The sequence below is a fragment of the Scylla paramamosain genome, chromosome 24 (genome assembly GCF_035594125.1).
Source record: "Scylla paramamosain isolate STU-SP2022 chromosome 24, ASM3559412v1, whole genome shotgun sequence".
Classification (NCBI taxonomy): Eukaryota; Metazoa; Arthropoda; class Malacostraca; order Decapoda; family Portunidae; genus Scylla; species Scylla paramamosain.
This window is the reverse complement of record NC_087174.1, coordinates 14643228-14668327: the sequence shown is the minus strand read 5'-3', so window position 1 is coordinate 14668327 and position 25100 is coordinate 14643228. Positions and strand designations below refer to the sequence as shown.

The following is a 25100-nucleotide window of genomic DNA, read 5'->3' as shown; positions in this document are numbered from 1 at the left end:
AAAATATTTTTAAGTTTGAGTGGATCACTAAAATAAAGTGTATAATATAAAGAGGAAAGTGGTGCTAAGTTATATGATCATTACTTGAAATACTAAGTTCTATGACTATTATCTGAAATACTACTCTGAGTTTCCCATAAGCACTATACAAAGGAGTCACTGTAGATTAAGGTTTAACATTGTAAATATAATATTTAGATCCACTAAAGCAGCTTCAGCATGATCATACACTTATGAAAAGTACAGCTCAAACAATCCAGAAAATTACATCATCAACACAATAACAAAGTAACAAATGGCAAATATTTTTTTCTCAAATTTTTATCGATAGATTTTCACTGGGGTAGATCTTTACGCTGCAAAAGTTATGAACTACAACCAACACATCCTCAACTTGTGATTCCCTTTTTCTCAAAGAGTAAAGATTTATTTCAAACATTAACTTCACTGCAACTACCTATTTGTGTTGTATATTAGTGTGTGTGTGTGTGTGTGTGTGTGTGTGTGTGTGTGTGTGTGTGTGTGTGTGTGTGTGTGTGTGTGTGTGTGTGTGTGTGTGTGTGTGTGTGTGTGTGTGTGTGTGCACCTAAACCTATCCAAGTAAAGAAAAATACATTTTGATACAAAACTCAATCAAGCAATATCTAACACTACTCAAGTTCTGACATTTTGCTATTGTATGTTCTCAGACAAAATGAATGACTTATGGTAAAAATATTATCTACTGTGAGTGCAAACAAATGATACAAGAAACTACTCATAACTGTAGTTTAGTGACTATGCAAAAAAATCAGAACTAAATCAGAAAGTTACATGGCAAGAATGTCTAAACAAATACATACAAAATTTAAATGGGGTTACTCAATTAAATCAATATGCTTCACTCTTTAATTTGGTATTTGAACTATACTCGTGTGTGTGTGTGTGTGTGTGTGTGTGTGTGTGTGTGTTATAAAGAAGGTAATTAAATAGAAAGTTTGCTTACTTACCATTGGTGAGCTGCAATGTTTCCACTACCCTAGGATGGAAGCAACTTTGTTTCAGGAGTTATGCAGTATTTTTTTTACTTTATATATTACTGATATACTCCTCCAAAAATAATTATCCATTAGTTATTATTTAACCAACAAATATTGTACAAAGCTAAAATGTTGAAATAAGAAAAATTTCAATGGATATATAAGTAATCAACATGGATAACCCACAAAAATGTTTTTGTCTGTTTTACAAGGAACCTGGTTAGGGATGTAGACAACCAAGTGACCACTGTACCTACTGCTAACTCTACTAAAAACATAATTGCAACACCTCCTTTCTTCCTTGCAACAAATCACAATTTTCTCTCTCATTTCATTCCCTTAAAATAGTTGATATTACTACTGACTGACCATTCCTAGTATGAATACCTGTTCATTTTTTTTTTTTATTAATTTATTTTTTATTATTATTTTTTTTCTTAAATTTTAAATATCAAAATATGACACTCCAACCATAGTATGTACTACACTGTCATGATAGAAATGCAGTCACACAAAATATTAACATTCTTAACATTCAAACCAGGAAAAATGTTTGTGAAACATTTACTATTGTGTTTTTTTGGTATTGGTGACAATACCAGTGAAACAGTGAAACTTTGTTACTTTGGAACACCTGAGCCTCTGACTCTTTAATACCAAAGCATTTAAATTACCTAAAGTTTGGAAATTTGTCACACTGCCATAAGTACTAAATCCACATTTGTACCATTATTCTAAATGCTTTCATATATATATATATATATATATATATATATATATATATATATATATATATATATATATATATATATATATATATATATATATATATATATATATATATTACTTTTTTCCTTATTAATTTTGCTACATAAAAGATGAGCTCTTGATTATATGTCATGGATGGGAGTGTTTCATGCAATGAGGTCACAAATCATAGTTTTTCCACTACCTAGTTAAGGTCCACAACCAAACATGTGGCACAATGTAACAGTGCTCCATAACATGCCAGAAGATGATAAATTCAATTGGCTGGCAAGGTAAATATATAATAATTTGTGAAAAGCATGAAGTCTGGAATTTAATGCACCCAGTGTCAATGCCATAAATTTATGTCATCTCACATACCTGTGCTCAGCTTTACCATCAATTTACAGAGGCAACTTTAAAAAATTTCTGGAATGTTTATTAGCTACATGAAAACACAGAAAACATAATGTGTATATTCCAAGCCTCACTCTAGACGGTGGATGTGTTTATTTGTCAATATGCATTTCTTATATTGCACATGAGTGACAAGCATGTCAATGCTTATATAGTTATTGTCAGGGGCAGTTGTGTTGTGCCCTTTGTACACATATTGAATATTTTGTGAGACAGTATAGAAACCATTAATCCATTGGTTGCCAAGCATTTTTCACAAAAAACTTTCCTCTGGTGCTGAGCAAATTTGGATTTAATTTTTTTGCTGGAAAGTATGTACAGTGATTAGAAAACACATAACTGATACATTTTGCTATTTCCTCCTATCATTTCCTTGTTATTTAGGTGCTGTAAGACTCCAATATTTGAAGTGTTATACCCGACACTCACATGCACCAGGGAACTTGCTGTGCCAACTTTGGAGGTCCACAGAAGGTAGTTATAAGGCACTAAGGAGGCTGATGGAGATTTAAGTGCATAGAAGTCTGACACAAATTATGAGGGATTGCGTGAGCCTGCAAGTCAAGCTAAGTATACATAAAGTTGGAGGTTTTGTGTTTTGATTCACAAAAATATTTTATTGTAAATGTGCATTTTTTGTTTTTTTCTTTCAACAGATATCATAAACATAAATAACTAGAAGTAGATGACACATGTATACAACAACTTTAGGCAATTTATTCACTCATGAGGCAATTTATAAGTCACTAAAATGTGTGTTTTATGTTACTTCTTTTATAAATATACAGCACTGGCACACAGGATGCGCCTCCCCGCTGCCATAAATACAGAGTGCTGACACCCTGGGCATTGATGAAGAGGCACAACATTATTCATGAACATTTGTGGTGGCCACAAATGACTAGCATTCCTCACACCACTGCAGCAATGCTATTCGTCACTTTATATTCACTTATGCACTGCAATTTATATGGCGAATTAAAAAAATCTCACTTTGCTAAAGAATTTTTTGTGTTTTATCCATTATCTTTAAAATATTTAGGAATTCCAAGTGAATAGAAAATTTTTACAACTACCAGCACCAGAGACACATCCAGGATCAAAATGGCAGGCACCATGTCAGCTATTTTGATGTATTTCTGAATTTACTAAACCTAATATTAAAAAAAATAAAGTATGACAGACTAACATGTGGTACCTATGCTCGATTATTATAATACTGATGTATTTGCATCAATTACCATGTAAAAATTATTGTAACAATAATTGCTATTTAAATCATAACAATGAGTGATGAGAGTAGAATGCTTGACATCACTTGTTTGTCATTTCCATTCCAATCAAGTCTCTCCCACTGAGAAAAGTCCCCTATCTATATTGTTTATAAGGTTGTGCAGTCTTTATTTTTCTAAACAATAAAAAAATCTATGAATAATTTACATGGATCTGTACCTCATAGGCAATAATTTTTGGCATGAGCACAAATTACTGAAACATGGACATAATGTAGCAGCAAGATTCAACTGTAGAGTTCTGTGACACATTATCCATAAGGCAGACTAGGCTGAAGGCTAGAGGCCCATCAAAAGCAAGGACCCATGCATTTTTTTTTCTTTTTTTTTTTGTGTGTGTGTTTGTGTGTGTGTGTGTGTGTGTGTGTGTGTTAAATGTTAATACTATGGATATGGCAAACACACTCAGCAATATTATTGTAATATTATTGTAAAATGTTGTACGAAAGGAATGCATGTGATTTGCAGTGTGAGGGATGTCAAGGGGGCCAAAGGAGTTTGAAGCCTTAGGGCCCAGCCATGGGTTAAAATGGCACCGATAGTGTTACTACTTTAGGGGTCTTCCTACAAGAGCTGTGTAAAAGAGGTTTCTAAATCATGACATACAACTGACAGAAATGTTAAATATAGTGTTTCTTGCAGTACACTACAGGTAAGTAAAACATGCCATTTATTTTTTCTAGACACTAAGCTTGAAGTGTGTATTTACCTAGCTGTATTGTAAAGGGCACAAGCCAAACCTCATTTTGTCCTGTCTCCATAACCATATTTATCCAGTTTCTCTTTAAACATGTGTACACTGTTTTCTGCAACCACTTCTTCAAAACATTGCAAATTTCAATAGTTCTATACGGGAAGCTGTATTTCTTGATGTCACTTGAACATCCACTCTTCTTTATTTTCTTTCCATGCCCCCTTGTCTGTCTCTCTCCCTCCTCCCTCTGTGGTACCAAGTCATTTCTGTCTATTCTTTCTATATTGTTTACCAATTTGTATATTGTTATCAGGTCTCCTCTTTCTCTTCTCTCTTGTAGTGTTGATAATCCCATCTCTTCAAGTCTTTCTTCATAGCTTAAGTCTTTCAATTCTGGTACCATCTTTGTCGCTATCCTCTGTATTCTTTTCAGTTTCCGTATGTCTTTTTTTCTACGTGGAACCCAAACTACTGCTGCATATTACAATTTTGGATGTATCATGCTTGTTATAATTTTCTTCATCATTTTTTATTGAAACAGTTAAACACCACTTAAATGTGTGTAAAGCTGAATATTCTGTCTATGTGTCATTCAGGTGACAATGTGTCCTAAATCTTTACTCCCAAATCTTTTTCATCATTACTTTTCATTATCATTTCTCCACATATTTTGTACTTCCACGAAGGTCTCTTTACTTTTTCCTATTTCCAACAATTGGCATTTTCTGGCATTAAATTCTTGTTTCCATCTTTGGTTCCATGCATGTATCTTGTCAATATTCTTTTGTAACTCCTTGCAGTCATTTTTATCCTCTATCATTTTCATTATTTTTGCATCAGCAGCAAACAGATTTATATAAATATTTAGATCCTATGTCATATCAATTACATATATTTGAAACATAATAGATGCCAACACACATCCCTGCAGTACCCCACTTGTCACTCTGCACCAACTTGAACTAGTGTCTCTGATTACTGCTCTCATTTCCCTAGCTTGTAAATAATCTTCCATCCATCTCAATATTGCTCCCTTTAGTCCTCCTCCATTCTCTAGCTTCCATATAAGACTTTTGTGGAGAACTTTATCAAATGCTTTTTTGAGATCCAGGTATACCACATCAACCCATCTGTCCCTCTCCTGTACTCCATCTATTACTCTTGTATAAAAGCTCAGTAGATTTGTGACACAGAATCTCCCTTTCCTAAATCCAAATTGCTTTTCTGTAATTATCTTTTCATCTTCTAGATATACCAGTCGTCTGTCTTTAATTTCTATTTCACAAAGCTTGGTTACAATACTTGTTAATGACACCAGTCTACAATTTAATGGTTCCATTTTATTTCCCCCTTTGTACATTGGTACTATGTTAGTTCTTTCACATTCCCTTGGTACTTTTCCTTCTCTCAACAAGCTATTGATTACATCCAATATGGGTTCTTCCATTTGTTCTCTGCATTATTTTAATATCCATCCATTTACTTGATCTGGTCCCATAGCTTTTCTAATATCCAGCTCTTCCAGCAGTTTCTTGATTTCCTGTCTCTACTTGTATCTCCTGTATTCCCTCATTCTGTGATACCACTTTCAGTGCCACAAATTTGGTTTTCTTTGTAAACACAGATTGAAAACTCATTCATTAGTTCACTCATCTCCTCAGTACTCGTAGTTTCATAAATTCTTCCTTCCCTTTTTAACTTGGTTATGTCATCCCTGTTTCATTTTCCCATTTACATATCTGTAGAAGAGTTTAGGTTCTCCCTTGCATTTTCTTACTATGTCACTTTCAAAGTTCCTTTCTTCTCATTTTACTATATTCATTCCTTACCTTTCTGTATTCTTCTCTAGCATTTCTGTTCAGTTGTCTCATCACTTTTTTTCATGCCCTGTTCTTTTTCTTTTTCTTCTACACACCTGGCATTATACCTTTCATGTTTCCCAATTCTAATTTTATAACTTGGCATAACCTGTTGCACCCCCCCCCTCTCTATACTTGCTCAAAAATATCTCATATTTTTCTTGCACTACTCTGCCTTCAAATAGCCCTTTCCATTTTTCCATAAAATATATTAAGTTCTGCAAAGTTTGCCTTAGCATAATTCTGTCTCCCATTTCTGTATTGTTCTTTCCTGTGCAACACTTTTTCCTCCTGTAGTACTATTTCTATTATCACAAGATCGCTTCTTCCTATTGGACTCAGACAATGTATACTTGGTCTGCTTTCTGGGATTTTTGTAATCACTAAGTCCAAATGTGATGGTTCTTCTCCTCTGCATTTTGTAGGTTTGTTCACCCACTGTCTCATTGTATTCACCATCATGGTCTGCATAAATTCTTCACTTAATGACCCAACATTTTCTTTCACTTCCATTTCCTCCCAGTTAATTCCTTTAGTGTTGAAGTTGCCTACTAAGAGCACTTTGTTACTTTTCTTTGTCATTTCCTCTATACTATTTTTCTTGTTTCTAGTTGAATACTTTTATATTTATTGGTCACCCATGCATTAGTTTTTTGGTGGTATGTACATCACAATGATTTTCCTTTTTTCACTTCCTTTGATCTTAATCACAACACTCAATGTTTCCGCCATTCCATTACCATATTCCACTTCCTCAACAACAATATCTTCTTTTACCAATATCATCACTCCTCCTCCCTTTCCTTTCCTTTCTCTCCTCCACGTGCTATATCCTTCCTATGCAAATCACAACTTTATTTCTTCTTTTAGTTTTGTTTCTGTTAAACATACCACATCCAGTTTATTGTTCTTTAAGTAAACTTTAAATTCCAATAGGCTCAACACCAAACCATCTACATATGTAATCTTTAAACTTCTGCTTGGTGATCTTGCATGGTATCTTTGTGCCACCATTTCCTCACTTTCATGTCCACAACTTTCCAGGTGAATCTTTTTGCTTGTTCCTGTGTTCTCTCCCCATTTTTTGACCAGGCCTCTGCTCTCAATTCTTTCAGTTTACTTCTCTCTTCTTCATTCATGTCTCTTTTTATCCATATTTCCTTCATTCCTTCTATTTTTGCCTATTTTCCTGTTCTTTGCAAGACATATTCCACTGCTGTTTGTGACATGAATCTTATTTTCATTGGTCTTGTTCCATTTTCTTCGTGCTTTCCAATCCTGTAAACCTTTTCAATTTGTTCAACTATCCCCTCTCCTTCCTCTGCCACTTCTGCTATAATTTTCTTAGCCCTTTTCACTTCCTTCTCACAAGCCATTTTCATTGGTAGGTTCTTCTCCTTAACCCCAAATACCACCACACACATCTTTCTCTGTACCACGTCTCTCACAAGATTACTTTTTTTCCTTTATTATTTTAATCGCTTGCTTTTCCATATCCTTATTGTGTTCCTGTTGCTGTTGCTTATTATCTCCTCCATATCCACCTTTTGTTGTTGTTCTCTCTCTTTCCAGCTTTTGACTTCCTCTGTCACTAACTCCTTTACTTCTCCAAACCTAACCTCTCTCTCTTGTAAAGTTTTCTTTAACTCTTTGTTCTCTTCCTTGAGTTTCTTTTCTTCACAGTAATTCTTGTTTAAATCCACTATTTTTGTCACCTCTCAGCTCTTTGTTTTGTTTTTCTCTTTCCATCTCTCTTTTTATCATCTCTGTTATATAACTGGATATCTTTTTTACACTGTCACCACCCACTTCCCTTTCTTTCTTCCACACATTTATCATCTCTGTTAAGCTACATATTTCTCTTCATATTTTTGCATTTCTTCTTCAATTTTCCACATTCATTTATTTGTGTGTGCTACACTGAGATCCTCTTCCTTGAAGCCCTCAAAAATATTTGGGTTTCTGCCAGCCATCATCTTCCCTATTGATATCACCAACCACCAGTGTTTACCTTGTGTCAGCCACTCCTCTACTAACACTTTCCCTTCTGCTGCACCCACACCTCACACAAGACCCTATTATGGAGACAGGACTCAAAGTTTAGCCCCCTCTATGCACAATCGAACCTAGGTAGATCCTTGGAGCTGCTGTGGATGCATTTGATCAGCTGGATGGTGCAGGTGTGTGTGTGTGTGTGTGTGTGTGTGTGTGTGTGTGTGTGTGTGTGTGTGTGTGTGTGTATATATATATATATATATATATATATATATATATATATATATATATATATATATATATATATATATATATATATATATATATATATATATATATATATATATATTTTTTTTTTTTTTTTTTTTTTTTTTCTATGTAGGAGGGACACTGGCCAAGGGCAACAAAAATCCAATAAAAGAAAATGCCCACTGAAATGCCAGTCCCATAAAAGGGTCAGAGCAGTAGTCAAAAATTGATGGATAAGTGTCTTGAAACCTCCCTCTTGAAGGAATTCAAGTCATAGGAATGTGGAAATACAGAAGCAGGCAGGGAGTTCCAGAGTTTACCAGAGAAAGGGACGAATGATTAAGAATACTAGTTAACTCTTGCATTAGAGAGGTGGACAGAATAGGGGTGAGAGAAAGAAGAAAATCTTGTGCAGCGAGGCCCCGGGAGGAGGGGAGGCATGCAGTTAGCAAGATCAGAAGAGCAGTTAGCATGAAAATAGCAGTAGAAGACAGCTAGAGATGCAACATTGCGGCAGTGAGAGAGAGGCTGAAGACAGTCAGTTAGAGGAGAGGAGTTGATGAGACGAAAAGCTTTTGATTCCACCCTGTCTAGAAGAGCAGTATGAGTGGAGCCCCCCCAGACATGTGAAGCTTACTCCATACATGGACGGATAAGGCCCTTGTAGAGAGTTAGCAGCTGGGAGGGATGAGAAAAACTGGCAGAGACATCTCAGAACACCTAGCTTCATAGAAGCTGTTTTAACTAGAGATGAGAAGTGAAGTTTCCAGTTCAGATTATAAGTAAAAGACAGACCGAGGATGTTCAGTGTAGAAGAGGGAGGGACAGTTGAGTGTCATTGAAGAAGAGGGGATAGTTGTCTGTAAGGTTGTGTCGAGTTGATAGATGGAGGAATTGAGTTTTGAGGCATTGAACAATACCAAGTTTGCTCTGCCCCAATCAGAAATTTTTGAAAGATCAGAAGTCAAGCGTTCTGTGGTTTCCCTGCATGAAATGTTTACCTCCTGAAGGGTTGGACATCTAAGAAAAGACGTGGAAAAGTGCAGGGTGGTATCATCAGCGTAGGAGCGGATAGGACAAGAAGTTTGGTTTAGAAGATCATTAATGAATAATAAGAAGAGAGTGGGTGACAGGATATAACCCTGAGGAACACCACTGTTAATAGATTTAGGAGAAGAACAGTGACCGTCTACCACAGCAGCAATAGAACGGTCAGAAAGGAAACTTGAGATGAAGTTACAGAGAGAAGGATAGAAACCGTACAAGGGTAGTTTGGAAATCAAAGCTTTGTGCCAGACTCTATCAAAAGCTTTTGATATGTCCAAGGCAACAGCAAAAGTTTCACCAAAATCTCTAAAAGAGGATAACCAAGACTCAGTAAGGAAAGCCAGATCACCAGTAGAGCAGCCTTAACAGAACCCATACTGGCGATCAGATAGAAGGTTGTGAAGTGATAGATGTTTAAGAATCTTCCTGTTGAGGATAGATTCAAAAACTTTAGATAGGCAGGAAATTAAAGATATAGGATGGTAGTTTGAGGGATTAGAACAGTCACTCTTTTCAGGAACAGGGTGAATGTAGGCAAACTTCCAGCAAGAAGGAAAGGTAGATGTTGATAGACAGCACTGAAAGAGTCTGACTAGGCAAGGTGCAAGCACGGAGGCACAGTTTCGAAGAACCATAGGAGGGACCCGATTAGGTCCATAAGCCTTCCGAGGGTTTAGGCCAGCAAGGGCATGGAAGAATTGCGAAGAATTTTAATAGGTAGCATGAAGTAGTCAGAGTGGAGGAGAGGGAGGAACAAGCCCAGAAATGTCCAAGGTAGAGTAGAACCATAGGAGGGACCCGATTAGGTCCATAAGCCTTCCGAGGGTTTAGGCTAGCAAGGGCATGGAAGAATTGCGAAGAATATTAATAGGTAGCATGAAGTAGTCAGAGAGTGGAGGAGAGGGAGGAACAAGCCCAGAAATGTCCAAGGTAGAGTTTTTAACAAAGGTTTGAGTGAAGAGTTCAGCTTTAGAAATAGATGTGATAGCAGTGGTGCCATCTGGTTGAAATAAAGGAGGGAAAGAAGAATAAGCAAAGTTATTGGAGATATTTTTGGCTAGATGCCAGAAGTCATGAGGGGAGTTACATCTTGAAAGGTTTTGACATTTTCTGTTAATGAAGGAGTTTTTGGGCAGTTGGAGAACAGACTTGGCATGGTTCCGGGCAGAAATATGAAGTGCATGAGATTCTGGTGATGGAAGGCTTAAGTACCTTTTGTGGGCCACCTCTCTATCATGTATAACACGAGAACAAACTGTGTTAAACCAAGGTTTGGAAGGTTTAGGTCGAGAAAAAGAGTGAGGAATGTACACTTCCATGCCAGACACTATCACCTCTGTTATGCGCTCAGCACACAAAGACGGGTCTCTGACACGGAAACAGTAGTCATTCCAGGGAAAATCAGCAAAATACCTCCTCAGGTCCCCCCAACTAGCAGAGGTAAAACGCCAGAGGCACCTTTATTTAGGAGGATCCTGAGGAGGGATTGGAGCGATAGGACAAGATACAGATATGAGATTGTGATCGGAGGAGCCCAATGGAGAAAAAAGGGTGATAGCATAAGCAGAAGGATTAGAGGTCAGGAAAAGGTCAAGAATGTTGGACATATCTCCAAGACGGTCAGGAATATGGGTAGGGTGTTGCACCAATTGCTCTAGGTCATGGAGGATAGCAAAGTTGAAGGCTAATTCACCAGGATGGTCAGTGAAGGGGGAGGAAAGCCAAAGCTGGTGGTGAACATTGAAGTCTCCAAGAATAGAGATCTCTGCAAAAGGGAAGAGGGTCAGAATGTGCTTCACTTTGGAAGTTAAGTAGTCAAAGAATTTCTTATAGTCAGAGGAGTTTGGTGAGAGGTATACAACACAGATAAATTAAGATTGAGAGTGACTCTGTAGTCGTAGCCAGATGGTGGAAAACTCGGAAGTTTCAAGAGCGTGGGCACAAGAGCAGGTTAAGTCATTGCGCACATAAACGCAACATCCACCTTTGGATAAAAAATGAGGATAGAGAAAGTAGGAGGGAACAGAAAAGGGGCTACTGTCAGTTGCCTCAGACACCTGTGTTTCAGTGAGGAAAAGAAGATGAGGTCTAGAAGTGGAGAGTGGTGTTCTACAGATTGAAAATTAGATCTTAGACTGCGAATGTTGCAGAAGTTAATGAAGAAAAAGTTGAGGGGGTGTCAAGACACTTTGGGTCGTCGACAGAAAGGCAGTCTGATCTGGGGACATTTATGGTCCCTCCCCAGATGGGGACTCCGAAGCTGGTGTAGGAGTCGCCATGATAATTTTGAAATTTTTGAGTGAAGGGTGTGTGTAGTGAAGGGTGCTTGTAGTTTTGTGTGGAGGAAGAGAGTTGTCTTTAGAGGGCGGGCTGTGACTGCCCCCTTGTGTTGAGAGACACAAAGGGAAACGTTCAATGAGGTCACAGCTGGGTTTAATGATAAGTTCACAGCAACCCCTGAATAGTGCTTTAGACCTCACTGGGAGTAATTATCATTTTGGCAGGTGTCTACTAAACAGTTTCATTTTAGGAAAAATTCTTCGCACATGTGAAGCACTTCTAACCTTAGTGCATCACATTCAAACCTCTCTGGATACTGGATTAGAGACAAGACTTGTTTCTCTTGATTTCTCTTCTATGTTTAATGTAGTCAATCATAAAGCACTTCTTTTTAAACTTACGTCTCTATGTATTAGTGATTCATTTCTTAATATCCTATCTGACTTTTATCTGACAGGCAGCATATTGGTACTGATGGTTATTTTAGTAGTTTCTCTTGTGTCATGTCGGGTATTCTCCAAGGCAGTCTTCTTGGGCCTCCCCTTTTTAATTCTTATACTAATGATATGTGGCATGGGATTTCTTTCCATTTGATGGCTTACGCTGATGACACTTCTTCATTTGGTCATATCTGGATGTCAGCTGCTCCATCTCATTGAAAATTTAGATTGGTCTTTTAAGATTTACAAAGTTTTTACTGCCTAATCTCAACATGCAGTTTCATCATCAGATGATGATGACATCATCATCGGACTGACAGTTTCAAAACTGTCAATAATAATGAACATCCTCTTCACAGAGCATTACCACTTCAATTTATTCCTGTTTGCTGAACACATCATAATTTATGTTTCAGTGATCTTGCTTTTCAGCAGGTTTTTCATTCAACCAACCAATTTTCTCATATATTTATTCCCAATTTAACTCAAGTGTGGAATCTACTTCCAAATGAAATTGTTTCTGAAGCAGCAATAGATAAATTTAAAGCAAAAGTTAACACCCTGTTAACTTACTAAATATTAATCTCTTCATATCCATGTTTGCTGATTGGGAGGACCCTGCTTGGGTCTATATCAGTTTTATGATTTTCCCCTGATGCCCTTACATAGATTTTCTTAATAATAATAATAATAATAATAATAATAATAATAATAATAATAATAATAATAATAATAATAGTAATAATAATAATAATAATAATAATAATAATAATAATAATAATAATAATAACAATAAAAAAATTAATAATAATAATAATAATAATAATAATAATAATAATAATAATAATAATAATAATATATGTATATGATTGGTTGAAGTCAACAGCAGTAACTACATTGTTAAGTTTATATGACTCACTGCTTTGCCTGGACTGCCACACATGAAGAACTAGAATGAGTCAAGCAACTGCTTTTAAACAATGGATATTGCATATGCCAGGTTGAAGAAATTAGGTAACATCAGCTCAACACATTCTTAGCCCACCAACCATCAACCCAAGAAGAAAAACACACAACCCACATTTACTATAAGAACCATATGACTGGCATGTACAAAGAAGATGACAAGCTATCTAGAAAATAATAATAAGAGAAAACATCAAACCTACTGACCCAGACACAGAACTCACAATTTTCTACAAAAAAAAAAAAAAAAAAAAAAAAAAAAAAAAAAAAAAAAAAGAACATCCAGCCTCATCATAAAACACAGCTATCTACCATCCAACACCTACCTACAAGAAATGAGTTTGATATATAAGTATTCTTGCAACACTAGGGACTGAAGTCACCAAAACTTAAGATATAATTATCACCTCCACCATCCCCGTCAACGCCACTGAATTCAGCAATACGGATACCCATGGATTGCCACCAAAAAAAAAACAACAACTGGAAACCAATACCATTATCTTTGCAAGAGAATGAGACATGAAATGACTAAGGATGACTGAACCAGTACACATACATGATGTAATGTGAGTTTCTACAAATACTGAAAGAGGTGAAAGAACATGTAATTCTAAGTAGAAAATGTTCTATACACATAAGCATTTTAAGGCTTTGTTTACTTGTCAGAGTTGAAAATGTATGGCACTCGTGGGTGTGCTCTGTGTGTAGCTATGAGGTGATGGACAGATGGTTGCATTGTTGCAGCCTTGGAGGTGCCACTTGGTCAAATTACAAATGGTTTAATCTTATTTTTCACAAGCTGTGGAATATTACAGTATCTCGTAACAAGACAAATGTTATTAGAAAGGGTGGACTGATTGTTTTCGATTTTTTTAGTCTGAACGTTTTCGACAGACTAACATGTTTAAGAATGAATATTTTCGACAATGATTTGGCAACTTAGCCTGATTATTTTCGATGGTTCTGCAATATATTTTTCAATCATGATTATTTTCGACACATTAAAAACATTGGTTGGAATGTTTTCGAAACTAAATAAACTTCACTATGAATGTTTCCGACAGTAAAAAAATATTGAACTGAATGTTTTCAACACTAAAAAATGGTAAATTCTGAATGTTTTCGACACTGGATAAAATGAACTGTCACATCACGTCACGTTTAGACTTAAACAAAAGACTATAAAAACTAACCTAACCTAACCTAACCTAACCTAACAAGATAATAATCAAAGAAGGTCTAAAATGGCTGAATGAAGTATCGAAAATATTCCAAAAAATATTGATTTAGGTCAATGATGTGTCGAAAATAATCCAAACTGTAAATAGCTAGGTAATTGTTGTGTCGAAAATAATCCAAAACGGACACTAAATGTGTAAGAGTTGTGTCGAAAACAGTCCAAAAAAACATAAAATGGGTTGTCGAAAATAATACTTCTTGGCAAGAATCGAAAACATTCAGTTTAGATTACTTTTGTAGAAAATCGAAAACATTCAGACTAAAAAAATCGAAAATAATCAGCGACCTCATTAGAAAGCATGTAATTTACTGATAAACATTACACAACAACATTATTGTGGTGATTAAAAATACTCCTGTAAAATGCTACATGGCATCATTGAAGCGAAGGAAGGGGGAGTGTATCCGAGCGACCTTGAAAACATCTGAATGATGATGCCACGTAGCATTTTACAGGAGTACTTTTAATCACCTCAATAATGTTATCATGTAAAGCTTGTTCGTAAATTACATGCTTTTAAATACCATTTGTTTTGTTATATGATACTGTAATATTCCATAGCTTGCAAAAAATAAGATTAAACCATTCATAATTTGACCAAGTGGTACCTCCAAGGCTGCGAAAATCTAACCATCACCTCATAGCTACACGCAGAGCACACCCAAAAGCCCATACATTTTCAATTCCTTTGATGGGTAAGCAAAGCCTTAAAATGCATATGTGTATAGAACATTTTCTACTTAGAATTACACTTTCACCTTTCTTTCACCTCTTTCAATATTTTCAGAAACACACATTATACCCTGTATATTAACATAATCAAGCCAACGTACAACTTCTTTCAGAGGCAAGTTTACCATCACACCACTGAGCCCAAGTAGCATCGGAATGGAGACGTTGATTCCACACTCTGATTGCCTGCCCAGCTTCCACCAATCTGCACATGCTATCAGCACCCCATGCACCCACACTACCAAATAGAATACCCATCCCCTCAAGATGCACTTTCACTTCTGGAGATGGTTGAGCAAAGACCGAAAGGTGTCTAGAGAACAAAGGGACACTCTTAATTCTAAAAGGAATTATGGATCTTAAAATCCTACTTGCTAACTTGTATAGCAAGCAGCGTTCCCTCATACACAAAATGAAAAAAGTTTCTTATACACTCAGTAATGCAGTCGTCACTGTTGACTTCAACCAAACATGTATCCAGCACAGTCTTCTCCCAAATTATATATATGTATGCATATATATATATATATATATATATATATATATATATATATATATATATATATATATATATATATATATATATATATATATATTAGTGGAACCTCGGTTACTGAATGCTTCCCTTTTCAAACAAATCGCTTTTTTAATAAAATTTAGAACTCATAATTACTACAGATGCTGTACCATAATTCGGTTCTCAAAGTTACTTGATTTCAAATACTAAGAGACAAAGCAAAACCTGCCATTTATTATTAATTTGTAGTTTTTATAAATATTTCAATCATTTTTATGTATTTGGAGAGAGACAGTGGATAAGACTAATTCAATCTCTGAAATAAGTTAAATGAGATCCCACTGAAGAGCCACCTGTGGCTCTCTCAATGACCCACAATGCCATCACTAATGCACAACTGCATTTTCCCAGTAGTTTTTCCCTGCAGCAAGATGTCTAAGTATTATGATAATTTTGGCAATCAGTGGGTTGCTCTCTCTGTGTCACTCTGTAAGGCTTCCCTCACTAGATCAAAGGCAAAGAGAATACTTGCACAGTCTAAACAATATGATAAGTTCCATGTCACTAAGTTCATTCAATACATCCTTTCTGGTGATAAATAATTTCTAAGCTGGAGATAATGTGCAGCAGCCATATTGGCAGTCGGAGTGTCTGTCATAAGCTGGTAAGACAAGGTGGACAGGTGTCCAGGAACAAATTAATCTATTTTAGATTGATTCTTATAGGGAAAATAGTTTTGGTTTCCAAACATTTTGGATTTCGAACAGCATTCAGGAACAAATTAAGTCTGAGAACCAAAGCTCCACTGTATATACGTATATATTGTTTGTGTAATATTTCCTTTCCTTTTTTTGTGTTCATACACATGTATTCATACTCTGTGGTTTATTGACCAGAATTCTATATCTTTAAAAAGCATTTTCTATATCCTAAAGGTCTTATATGAATGCATTTTTTTAATACATGGGTTAACAATATTTTTTCATGATCTAATATTCCATTTTTCAGGTGTTAAATGGACATCACCAATAATATATTTAGTCAATGAGATTCCAATGTCATTTTCTATATTTCTAAATAACATTTACTAAAATCTAAGTTTATAACATTACAAGTGACTAAATATTCTTGTCTTCCTATCTTCTTTCACTCTTACCAGGTACAGATGTGCATTTAATGTCAATACCAAATAAATACACATTGTGAGTTATAAAAACATGACCTCACAAATTAATCACACCTACAAGATTATTCTTATCTAAACAGCACAAACATTTAAGGTAAAATAAAAACAAAGTAAAGTGACTCACCAGCAGGATGGGTCTGGTAAGGTGAATGTGCAAGGGAGACAGGCTGACTCACTCCCAGCTGAGGACCAACAGGAGCAATGCCAGCTCTTGAGCCCGAGATCAACACCATACCTTGCGCCTGTGAGGCAACAGAGGTTTTGGCAACCCCTGTTACAGTAAGGGGCTTAATAACACCACCTGCATCTGATGTTGCTGCTCCTCCTGTGGACGGAACCATCCTGACACCCCCTGCTGAGGAGACGGGGGTCACAGTTAGCTGCTTGGCAGCTGGGTCTGTTGGCACCAGCAGGTTGTTGGGCAGTATCAGCTTCCCATCAGGAGTAAGTGATGGCACTAAATACTGGACATGTGTGGGTTGACTTGATCCAACTGACACCCCTTTGGTTATGCCTGGCTGAGAGCCAACTGGTACTGCTGGAGTTGTTTTAACCATAACATTGGTAACTTGCATGGGAGAGTTGCCCCCTGGAGCCACAAGGGCACCTCCTTTAACCCCAGTGTTTAATAAGGCATAATGTCCATGTGACATCAAAATGGCAGCTTTTGGAATGGTTCCCACCGAAGTAGTAGGAGTGGCACACGTGGAGGTAATGATCCCAGAGTAATAAACTTGGTGATTACTGCTGGGGATGACCTGTGTTCCTGCTGGCAGAGTGACACCAGTGCCACCAGCAGCACCAACAGCACTACTTTTCACCGTCTCATTCTTATTTGTGCGTAAACTAACTGGAGTGTCCACTAAGACAGGCTTCCTTTCTTGTGTTGTTACAGTAAGATTATGAAATGATTTTATTTGATTAGCTTTCATGACAGTTCTCTGGCCAGCTGGAGAGGACAAATTGCTGATTATCTTTATGTTTGTCCCATAATTGGCACTGGTCACTGGCACTCCCTTGTCACTCTCTTGCTGAATAACATTGTTGTCAGTCACATTCCGTACTTTGGGAGATGGAGGCATTGACCTGTCAATGATATATTTAAGGATGAATCATATTTCTGTAACATAATGTCTTCCAATCTATCCTTCACTTCAACATTTCTATTCAACTCTTCCTAAGTATGAAAATCTGATAGTGAAATAATGTTTTGTGTAGAAGAGCTGCTTTACAAATCATATAAATGAAAAATTATAGGAATTTTTTACAGAAGTGTCCATTGTTTTTATCCCCTCTCTGTGAATACCTGCATTATCAGCCTTTATGTAATGGCAGTAAAAGGGCAGACACATGCAACTATGTATAGAGCTTTTCAAAATACAAAGAGAGGATGGAGATTGTGTGTGGTCCCATGAAACTTTACACTTGATTGCACACCAATGATTCTTTTAAATTATAAATAAAATTCTTAACATTCACACACATTGTCAAATATTTTTTCTCAACAGGAATTAAACAACTCAGGAAAACTCTACTCATCTCCTCCTTCTCCATAAAATATTATAATATATATATATATATATATATCCACCAAAACATTCAAAAAAATCCTTCCAAGGATGAAATTTATGCCATACCTGAAGGCACTGCCTGTAGACTGCAAAGTGGTAGTGGTGGGTATATGAAGGGTTGGTGTGGAGGAGAGGTGAAGGGGGGATGGTTTTCCTCCCGTATGGAGTTGGTCAGCACCAAATTGCGCTGTTCCAGTTGGCCCATATAAGGTTACTACTTCTTCTGATGACACTTGTGGCCTGAGAGAGAGAGAGAGAGAGAGAGAGAGAGAGAGAGAGAGAGAGAGAGAGAGAGAGAGAGAGAGAGAGAGAGAGAGAGAGAGAGAGAGAGAGAGAGAGAGAGAGAGAGAGAGAGAGAGAGAGAGAGAGAGAGAGAGAGAGAGAGAGAGAGAGAGAGAGAGAGAAAAATTAATTAGTGGAAATCATAGAGCAAAATAAAAATGAGACAAAATAATAGGCTATAAAATTCTTGTGTATGTATTACTATAGCACTAGATGGAAAGGCTTAAGGATGTTGGTGAATGACTGAACAAGGAATAACTTACCTAAGCAGCACAATCATAAGCAAAGTCCCTTATGATGAATTCATTATCATAATTTCCTTTACAAGAAACAATGGGAAAAATCAGATGAAAATTGCAGTTGTGCACAATGGTAAAAGAAGTATAGTTCACTTTATGCTATGTCTCTAAATATTAATTTAAAAACCATTTAAAATATTAATTCCTGATTCCAAAAATAAAGCAAAGGGCTCATTAAAGAACACAAATCTAAGGCTCTTTTATCAATAATTTTTCACATTATTTAGCAGCTAAATTACATTAGGAAGTGATAAAACCAATTTCTGATGCAGCATTATCATCTCCACATAATCATTAAATAAAAAAATGTGTGTGTGTGTGTGTGTGTGTGTGTGTGTGTGTGTGTGTGTGTGTGTGTGTGTGTGTGTGTGTGTGTGTGTGTTCAAGAAACATGACAGGCAACACAAAGCATTTCCCATACACATATTCGCAAGCATTTCCTTATATCAAGCTCTAGATCACTTGGAGAAGGAAGATCAATCCTCATTATATTACAAAGCATCATTACTACAACAATGTCTGATAGCATAGCAGAATAACTGCAGCTGCATCATATTACAGTAAAACCCCCATAAGTCAGAATAATAAGGGCTCAGCCTTTGCCAACTTCTTAAAATTCTGACATGTGCAATATCAATAAAAACTCTTGGAAAGACCTCCAGCTTCATCCACTTTCTCTCTCTAAGGTCTCCCCTTGATCTTTGCTCTGAGGACATGATACTAAGAAAGGCTGCTGATTCTGGTTCCAGTACTGGTTGAAGATTCTGAGGTTTAACCTTTGCAACAACACGTCCCTGATATGATCTTACTTAAAGTTTCTTTTTGCAGCTTGATCTGCTCTCCTATTTTGCTTTAACATTACTTCATTTTCCTTGTATTTTTCCTTTCTTTTTTCTAAGAACTGTATAGTATTTCTTTTGCCATTTCAACACTGCTATTATCAAAAATGAGCTCACAAATAATCTGATCTTCATTGTCTACATACAATCTTTGTAATTTATCCACTTGTCCCCTCTGGTCTTTGTCTCTTCCCTTATCCTTGTTATCAGTCCATTCCTTTTTCCTTGAAGTAAGCTGCTGTTGATAAACAAAGCTTTTATGCAAGTATTACATGATGTACATGGCTCATGGGAGAAGAGATCAAATGATCTCATCCCAGCAGCTACAAGGGACTGAGAGTGAGCCTCACTCACCCCAAACAGTCATTTGCCTCACAAAGCACTCAAATACAAGTTTTGTTTACCTGCAACAACTTTGTTCAAGAAAAAGGGAATGGAGTGATAACAAGGGATGAAATGAAGACCAGAAGGCTTGAAAAATTAAGATTTCAGAAAGAGATAGGAAGAAACTGGTTCCCAAATAGAATAGATGAATGGAATGGACACAGTAATCAAGTTGTTAGTGCTGAGACATTAGGGAGCTTTAAAGGAAGATTAGACAAATTTATGGATGGGGATGAAGGTTTCATACAGGGACTGCCATGTGTAGGAATGATGGCTTCTTGCAGCTTCCCTTATTTTTCTTATGTTCTTATGTTATTAAATTACAAAGCCCATATGTAGAAAATGAAGATCAGTTTATTGGTGAGCTCCTTTTTGACAACAGTAACACTGAAACAACAAAAAAGAACTACTATGCTGTTTAGGAAGAAAAGAGAGATATTTCAGAGAAACAAGAGAACAGATCAGACCACAAAAAGGAACTGAAAACAAGAACATATCAGGGAGATGCCACTGCAAAGGATAAACCTGAGGACCTTGAACCAGAACCAACAACCCTTCTCAGTGTTATGTCATCACCTACACTGTAATAATTACTGTGCATAATTACTTATGCTGAGTTTGGTATGGCTTGACTCTGTTTTATCGATATGATGTCAACTTCAACAATTTTTCAGAAATCATCTTTTTGAACAATTTTCTACATTGAATATTCTTTGTTGTCTTGTTGACTTATGTGGAATTCTGACTTACAAAGGTTTTACTGAAGATCTATCCCTTTTCCCACACTTAGCCTGATCCAAAGATCAGATGATGGAGTGTGTCCTGTTAAGCACAATGAGGCAGCATCTCCATTCATGCATTCATAACTGCTCTCCATTAATCCCTAAAGCTGCTGTGAGTGATGAAACATCTCACCAAAATAAGAGAAGCAACAAATATGCAGGTGGACCTATTTCAGATACATTAGTATGTATTTTATGATTTACCATAAACATTTCACAACATGTAATATAATTCCTTTCTCTCTTTTCCACACTATCCTTCCCTTTTCAATATTCCCTGCAATGGCTTCCCTCTCCTTGATCCCAGTTCCACCAACATATACTACTATTAGAAAAGAAAAAAATAAAATAAATAAATAAATAAATAAATAAATAAATAAATAAATAAATAAAATACATGCCAAAGAAAACTTACCTTCCCTTGATGGCCTTGGGCTTGTACTTTACATCTCCCCCACCTGAAGGAGAATAAGGTCTTCGTAATCGTTCGTTGGCTTCTGAATCACTTTGGTTTTCTGAATCAGAATCTCCAACATGTTCTTTGCAAGCTAAATCTATTTCATGACTTGAGTCTGTGAATAAACCATGATGAAATTTATTAAACCATGAGTCTAATCAAGTCATCAACAATTTTACATAAGTAAATCAAAATTCCTTATTAGGCAATGCCTTAAAATATCTGAGAAAAAATTCCTAGGTTAAATCAACCACTGAACATGTCGCTGACAAGTCTTCACAGACTTCCTCTCCTAGCCTCACCCCACTTGCCTGCCTTGTTGGTTGAACCATCACTGTTGCCTTCTGTTGTACCCTCTTCACAAATTACCATTTTGTTGTCATCATCTGACACTGAACCTACTGTGTCTCTCCTTGAACCAGCTTGTACACCATTACCAGGCACAAGAAATTGCTTGTTAACCTGAAAATTGAAAATCATAAAAAATCAGTTTATATCCTAGCTGAGATGATAACATACAGACAAGTAATGTCTTCACTTAGTAGAGTAAGACTATTCTTCATGAAGAAAATATAATAAAGAAAATTATAAACACAGAATTGGCCATCACTTTTACATATATATATATATATATATATATATATATATATATATATATATATATATATATATATATATATATATATATATATATATATATATATATATGTACAGTAGGGTATGCAACAACACATAGTCATCATAACATACAACTGCAATAACACATTGAAATTTTGATAAGTATTTAATCAGAATAACAAACCAAAAATGAACTTGTCACTTGTGTGAGCATTGTAATTTTAATATATATTTAACTGGAATAACAAACCAAAACTGGCAAGACAAACTTGCCATTCATGCGAACACTGAATTTTAATAAAAATCTAATCGGGTTAACAAACTAAAACTTGCAAGACTAACTCACCAGCTGTGTGAGCAACTACTCACCTATCCAGTGCCTGTCCCTTCATCCCTTTTTCCTTTCTTTTCCCTTTTTTATTGTCTCAAACCTCCCTCCCTGTCACCTCCCCTCCCAGTTATGTCAGAGATAAGGGACTGGGGAATAATACCTCACTCTCTCTCTCCCCCTCATTCATTTTATGTCATTTTCACTTCATCCTTTCTCACTCTCGTATACATAATTCCATTTTCATTTTCAATGTCTCATTCTATTTAGCAATCCTTAGGATTGTTCTTACTTTCAGAGAGAGAGAGAGAGAGAGAGAGAGAGAGAGAGAGAGAGAGAGAGAGAGAGAGAGAGAGAGAGAGAGAGAGAGAGAGAGAGAGAGAGAGAGAGAGAGAGAGAGAGAGAGAGAGAGAGAGAGAGAGAGAGAGAGAGAGAGAGAGAGAGAGAGCTCTGATTTATGGGTGTTTACTGTATGTATATGCGTGACACCAACAGTAAGTAAACGTGACCCATACTTGTCAAAGCAGAGCAAAACTCAGGGTGATAATACACAAAACTCAGAATGGTAAGAATTTAGGACTAAGTGTAAAACTCAGGAGGGTACTGTTATCTCAAATGCAGTAGTGCAAATGTGCTTATTTTGATGTTTTTTTTTTTTATTGTGAATTTTTTTAAATTTTCTGGTTCCCTGGAACCAATTAATTTTTTATTCCATAGGTTCTAGTTGCCATAACATACATTTGCCATAACGAACGCTACACTGGAAAAAAATCATGTTCATTGTTGCATGCCCTACTGTGTGTGTGTGTGTGTGTGTGTGTGTGTGTGTCTATATATATATATATATATATATATATATATATATATATATATATATATATATATATATATATATATATATATATATATATATATATATATATATATATATATATATATATATATATATATATATATAATTCATCATTAAAGGATACTAATAAATGTAAGGATTTGCATGGAATACATCAATGTATAACTGTAAAGAGATATCTTATTTGTAAAGAAGTCTGTTAGGAAAAGTGGTCCATGGAAGAAGATTCTTGGGGAAATAATCTATTAAATTCAGTACTGGGAAATATAATGACACATTGTATTACTGAAAATACAAGATTTAGAGGTAACAAAGAACCATCAAGGCAACTTTATAACAACAATGGAACTGGATATAACAAAGCAATATCAAATTCCTTCAGCCAAGAGACCATGTAATAAATTTCCACAAACAACAAAGTAGGAAAGTTAGCTAAAAGGGAAAGAGATGTTGTCTCAAGGAATTGGGGCAGAAAAGGAGTAACACAACAGCAAGAAATATGTTTATCAAGAATCCAAGAGAAGCAACAAAAAAAATAGAATATAATGAGAGGAACCTTTTTTTTTTTATTTGTTAATGGAAAGATGAAAAACAGGAAAAGTATAGAAAGACTGAAAGGAAGGGGGAGTACTACATGAGGAAGTAGTCACTCATGAGGAAATAATGAACAAGTACTTTCAAACCATCTTCACAGATGAAAACTACTTTGAGGGAGATCTGGATGGAAGGAGGGAAACAACACAGGAAGTGAACACAAGTATAGAGAAAGTAAAGAAAACTGTGGAAAATCTAGATGTGAGGAAAAGTTAGTCAGATGGAGTATCAAACTGTATTATTAAGGAATGCAGAAATCAGCATTCAGAAGATACATATTACTGAAATTCCTTAAAAGGAAAGTAACATGCTCCTAGACTAGAAAAGAGCAAATATCATCCCAATTTACAAATGAGAGTAGTCATCAGCATATGCATGAATAGAACAATAAATTTAACTTAGAAGATCACTGATGAATAATATAAAGAGAATGGGTGACAGGACAGAGCATTGTTAACGGACCTAGAAGAACAGTGACTGTCTACCACACTAGCAATAGCACAGTCAGAGAGGAAACAGAGAGAAGGATTAAAGCCATAGGAGGGTAGTTTGGAAATTTCAGTTTTTTTGCCAGACTCTATCAAATGCTTTTGACATATTTAAGGCAATAGCAAAACTTTTACAAAAATCCCTAAAAGAGGAAAGGTAGATCACTAGTAGAGTGGCTACAACAGAACTCATACTGGCTATCATAAAGTTGTGAAGTGATAGATGTTTAAGAATGTTCCTATTAAGGATAGATTTAAAAACTTTAAAAGGCAAGAAATTAAGACAATAGGGCAGTAGTTTGAAGGGTCAGAATGTTCATCCTTTGTAGGAACAGACTGAATGTAGGCAAACTTTCAGCGAAAAGAAGAGGTAGATGTTGACAAAGAGTTGACACAGTTTCGGAGAATAATAGGAAGGATCCCATCAGATCCATAAGAATGGAATTTCAAGGGTTAAGGCCAGTAAAGGCATGGAAAAACATCCTTAGGAAGAATCTTAATAGGGGGCATAAAAAAGTTTGTGGTGGAGGAGAGAGAGGAACAAACTCTAAATCATCTAAGGTAAAGATTTCAGCAAAAGTTTCAGTTTTGGAGACAGATGAGATGGCCGTGGTGCTATCAAGTTGAAATAAAGAAGAAGATGAAGAAGAAAAGTTATCTGAGATATTTTTGGCTAGGTACAAGAAGATTTTGATATTTTCTACTGATGAAGTTTTTAGCTTTGTCTCAGCTTCCTCCTTTTAAGGGAATGTCTGCATAGTATAGAAATAAATAGATTAATTTCCATAGAAGTTAATAAAAAGCTCATAATATGCATTTGATAGCTTGATGCAGATCAGGTAATGCATCACAGCCATCTCCCAGAACAGGTACTTAGATCCCAAAACACTTCTTAAACTGAATATGTAAATATATATTTGCA

At 35.9% G+C, this 25100-nt stretch overlaps 1 protein-coding gene across 1 annotated transcript in view; it reads right to left on the bottom strand.

The window, feature by feature from the left end:
* Nucleotides 1-25100, bottom strand: part of LOC135112806 (uncharacterized) — a 72103-nt gene that overhangs the window by 26523 nt on the left and 20480 nt on the right. The window contains 4 exon segments of the mRNA XM_064027629.1: nt 16808-17769; nt 18321-18494; nt 21256-21412; nt 21609-21759. Coding sequence (XP_063883699.1) covers nt 16808-17769; nt 18321-18494; nt 21256-21412; nt 21609-21759 — 1444 coding nt within the window.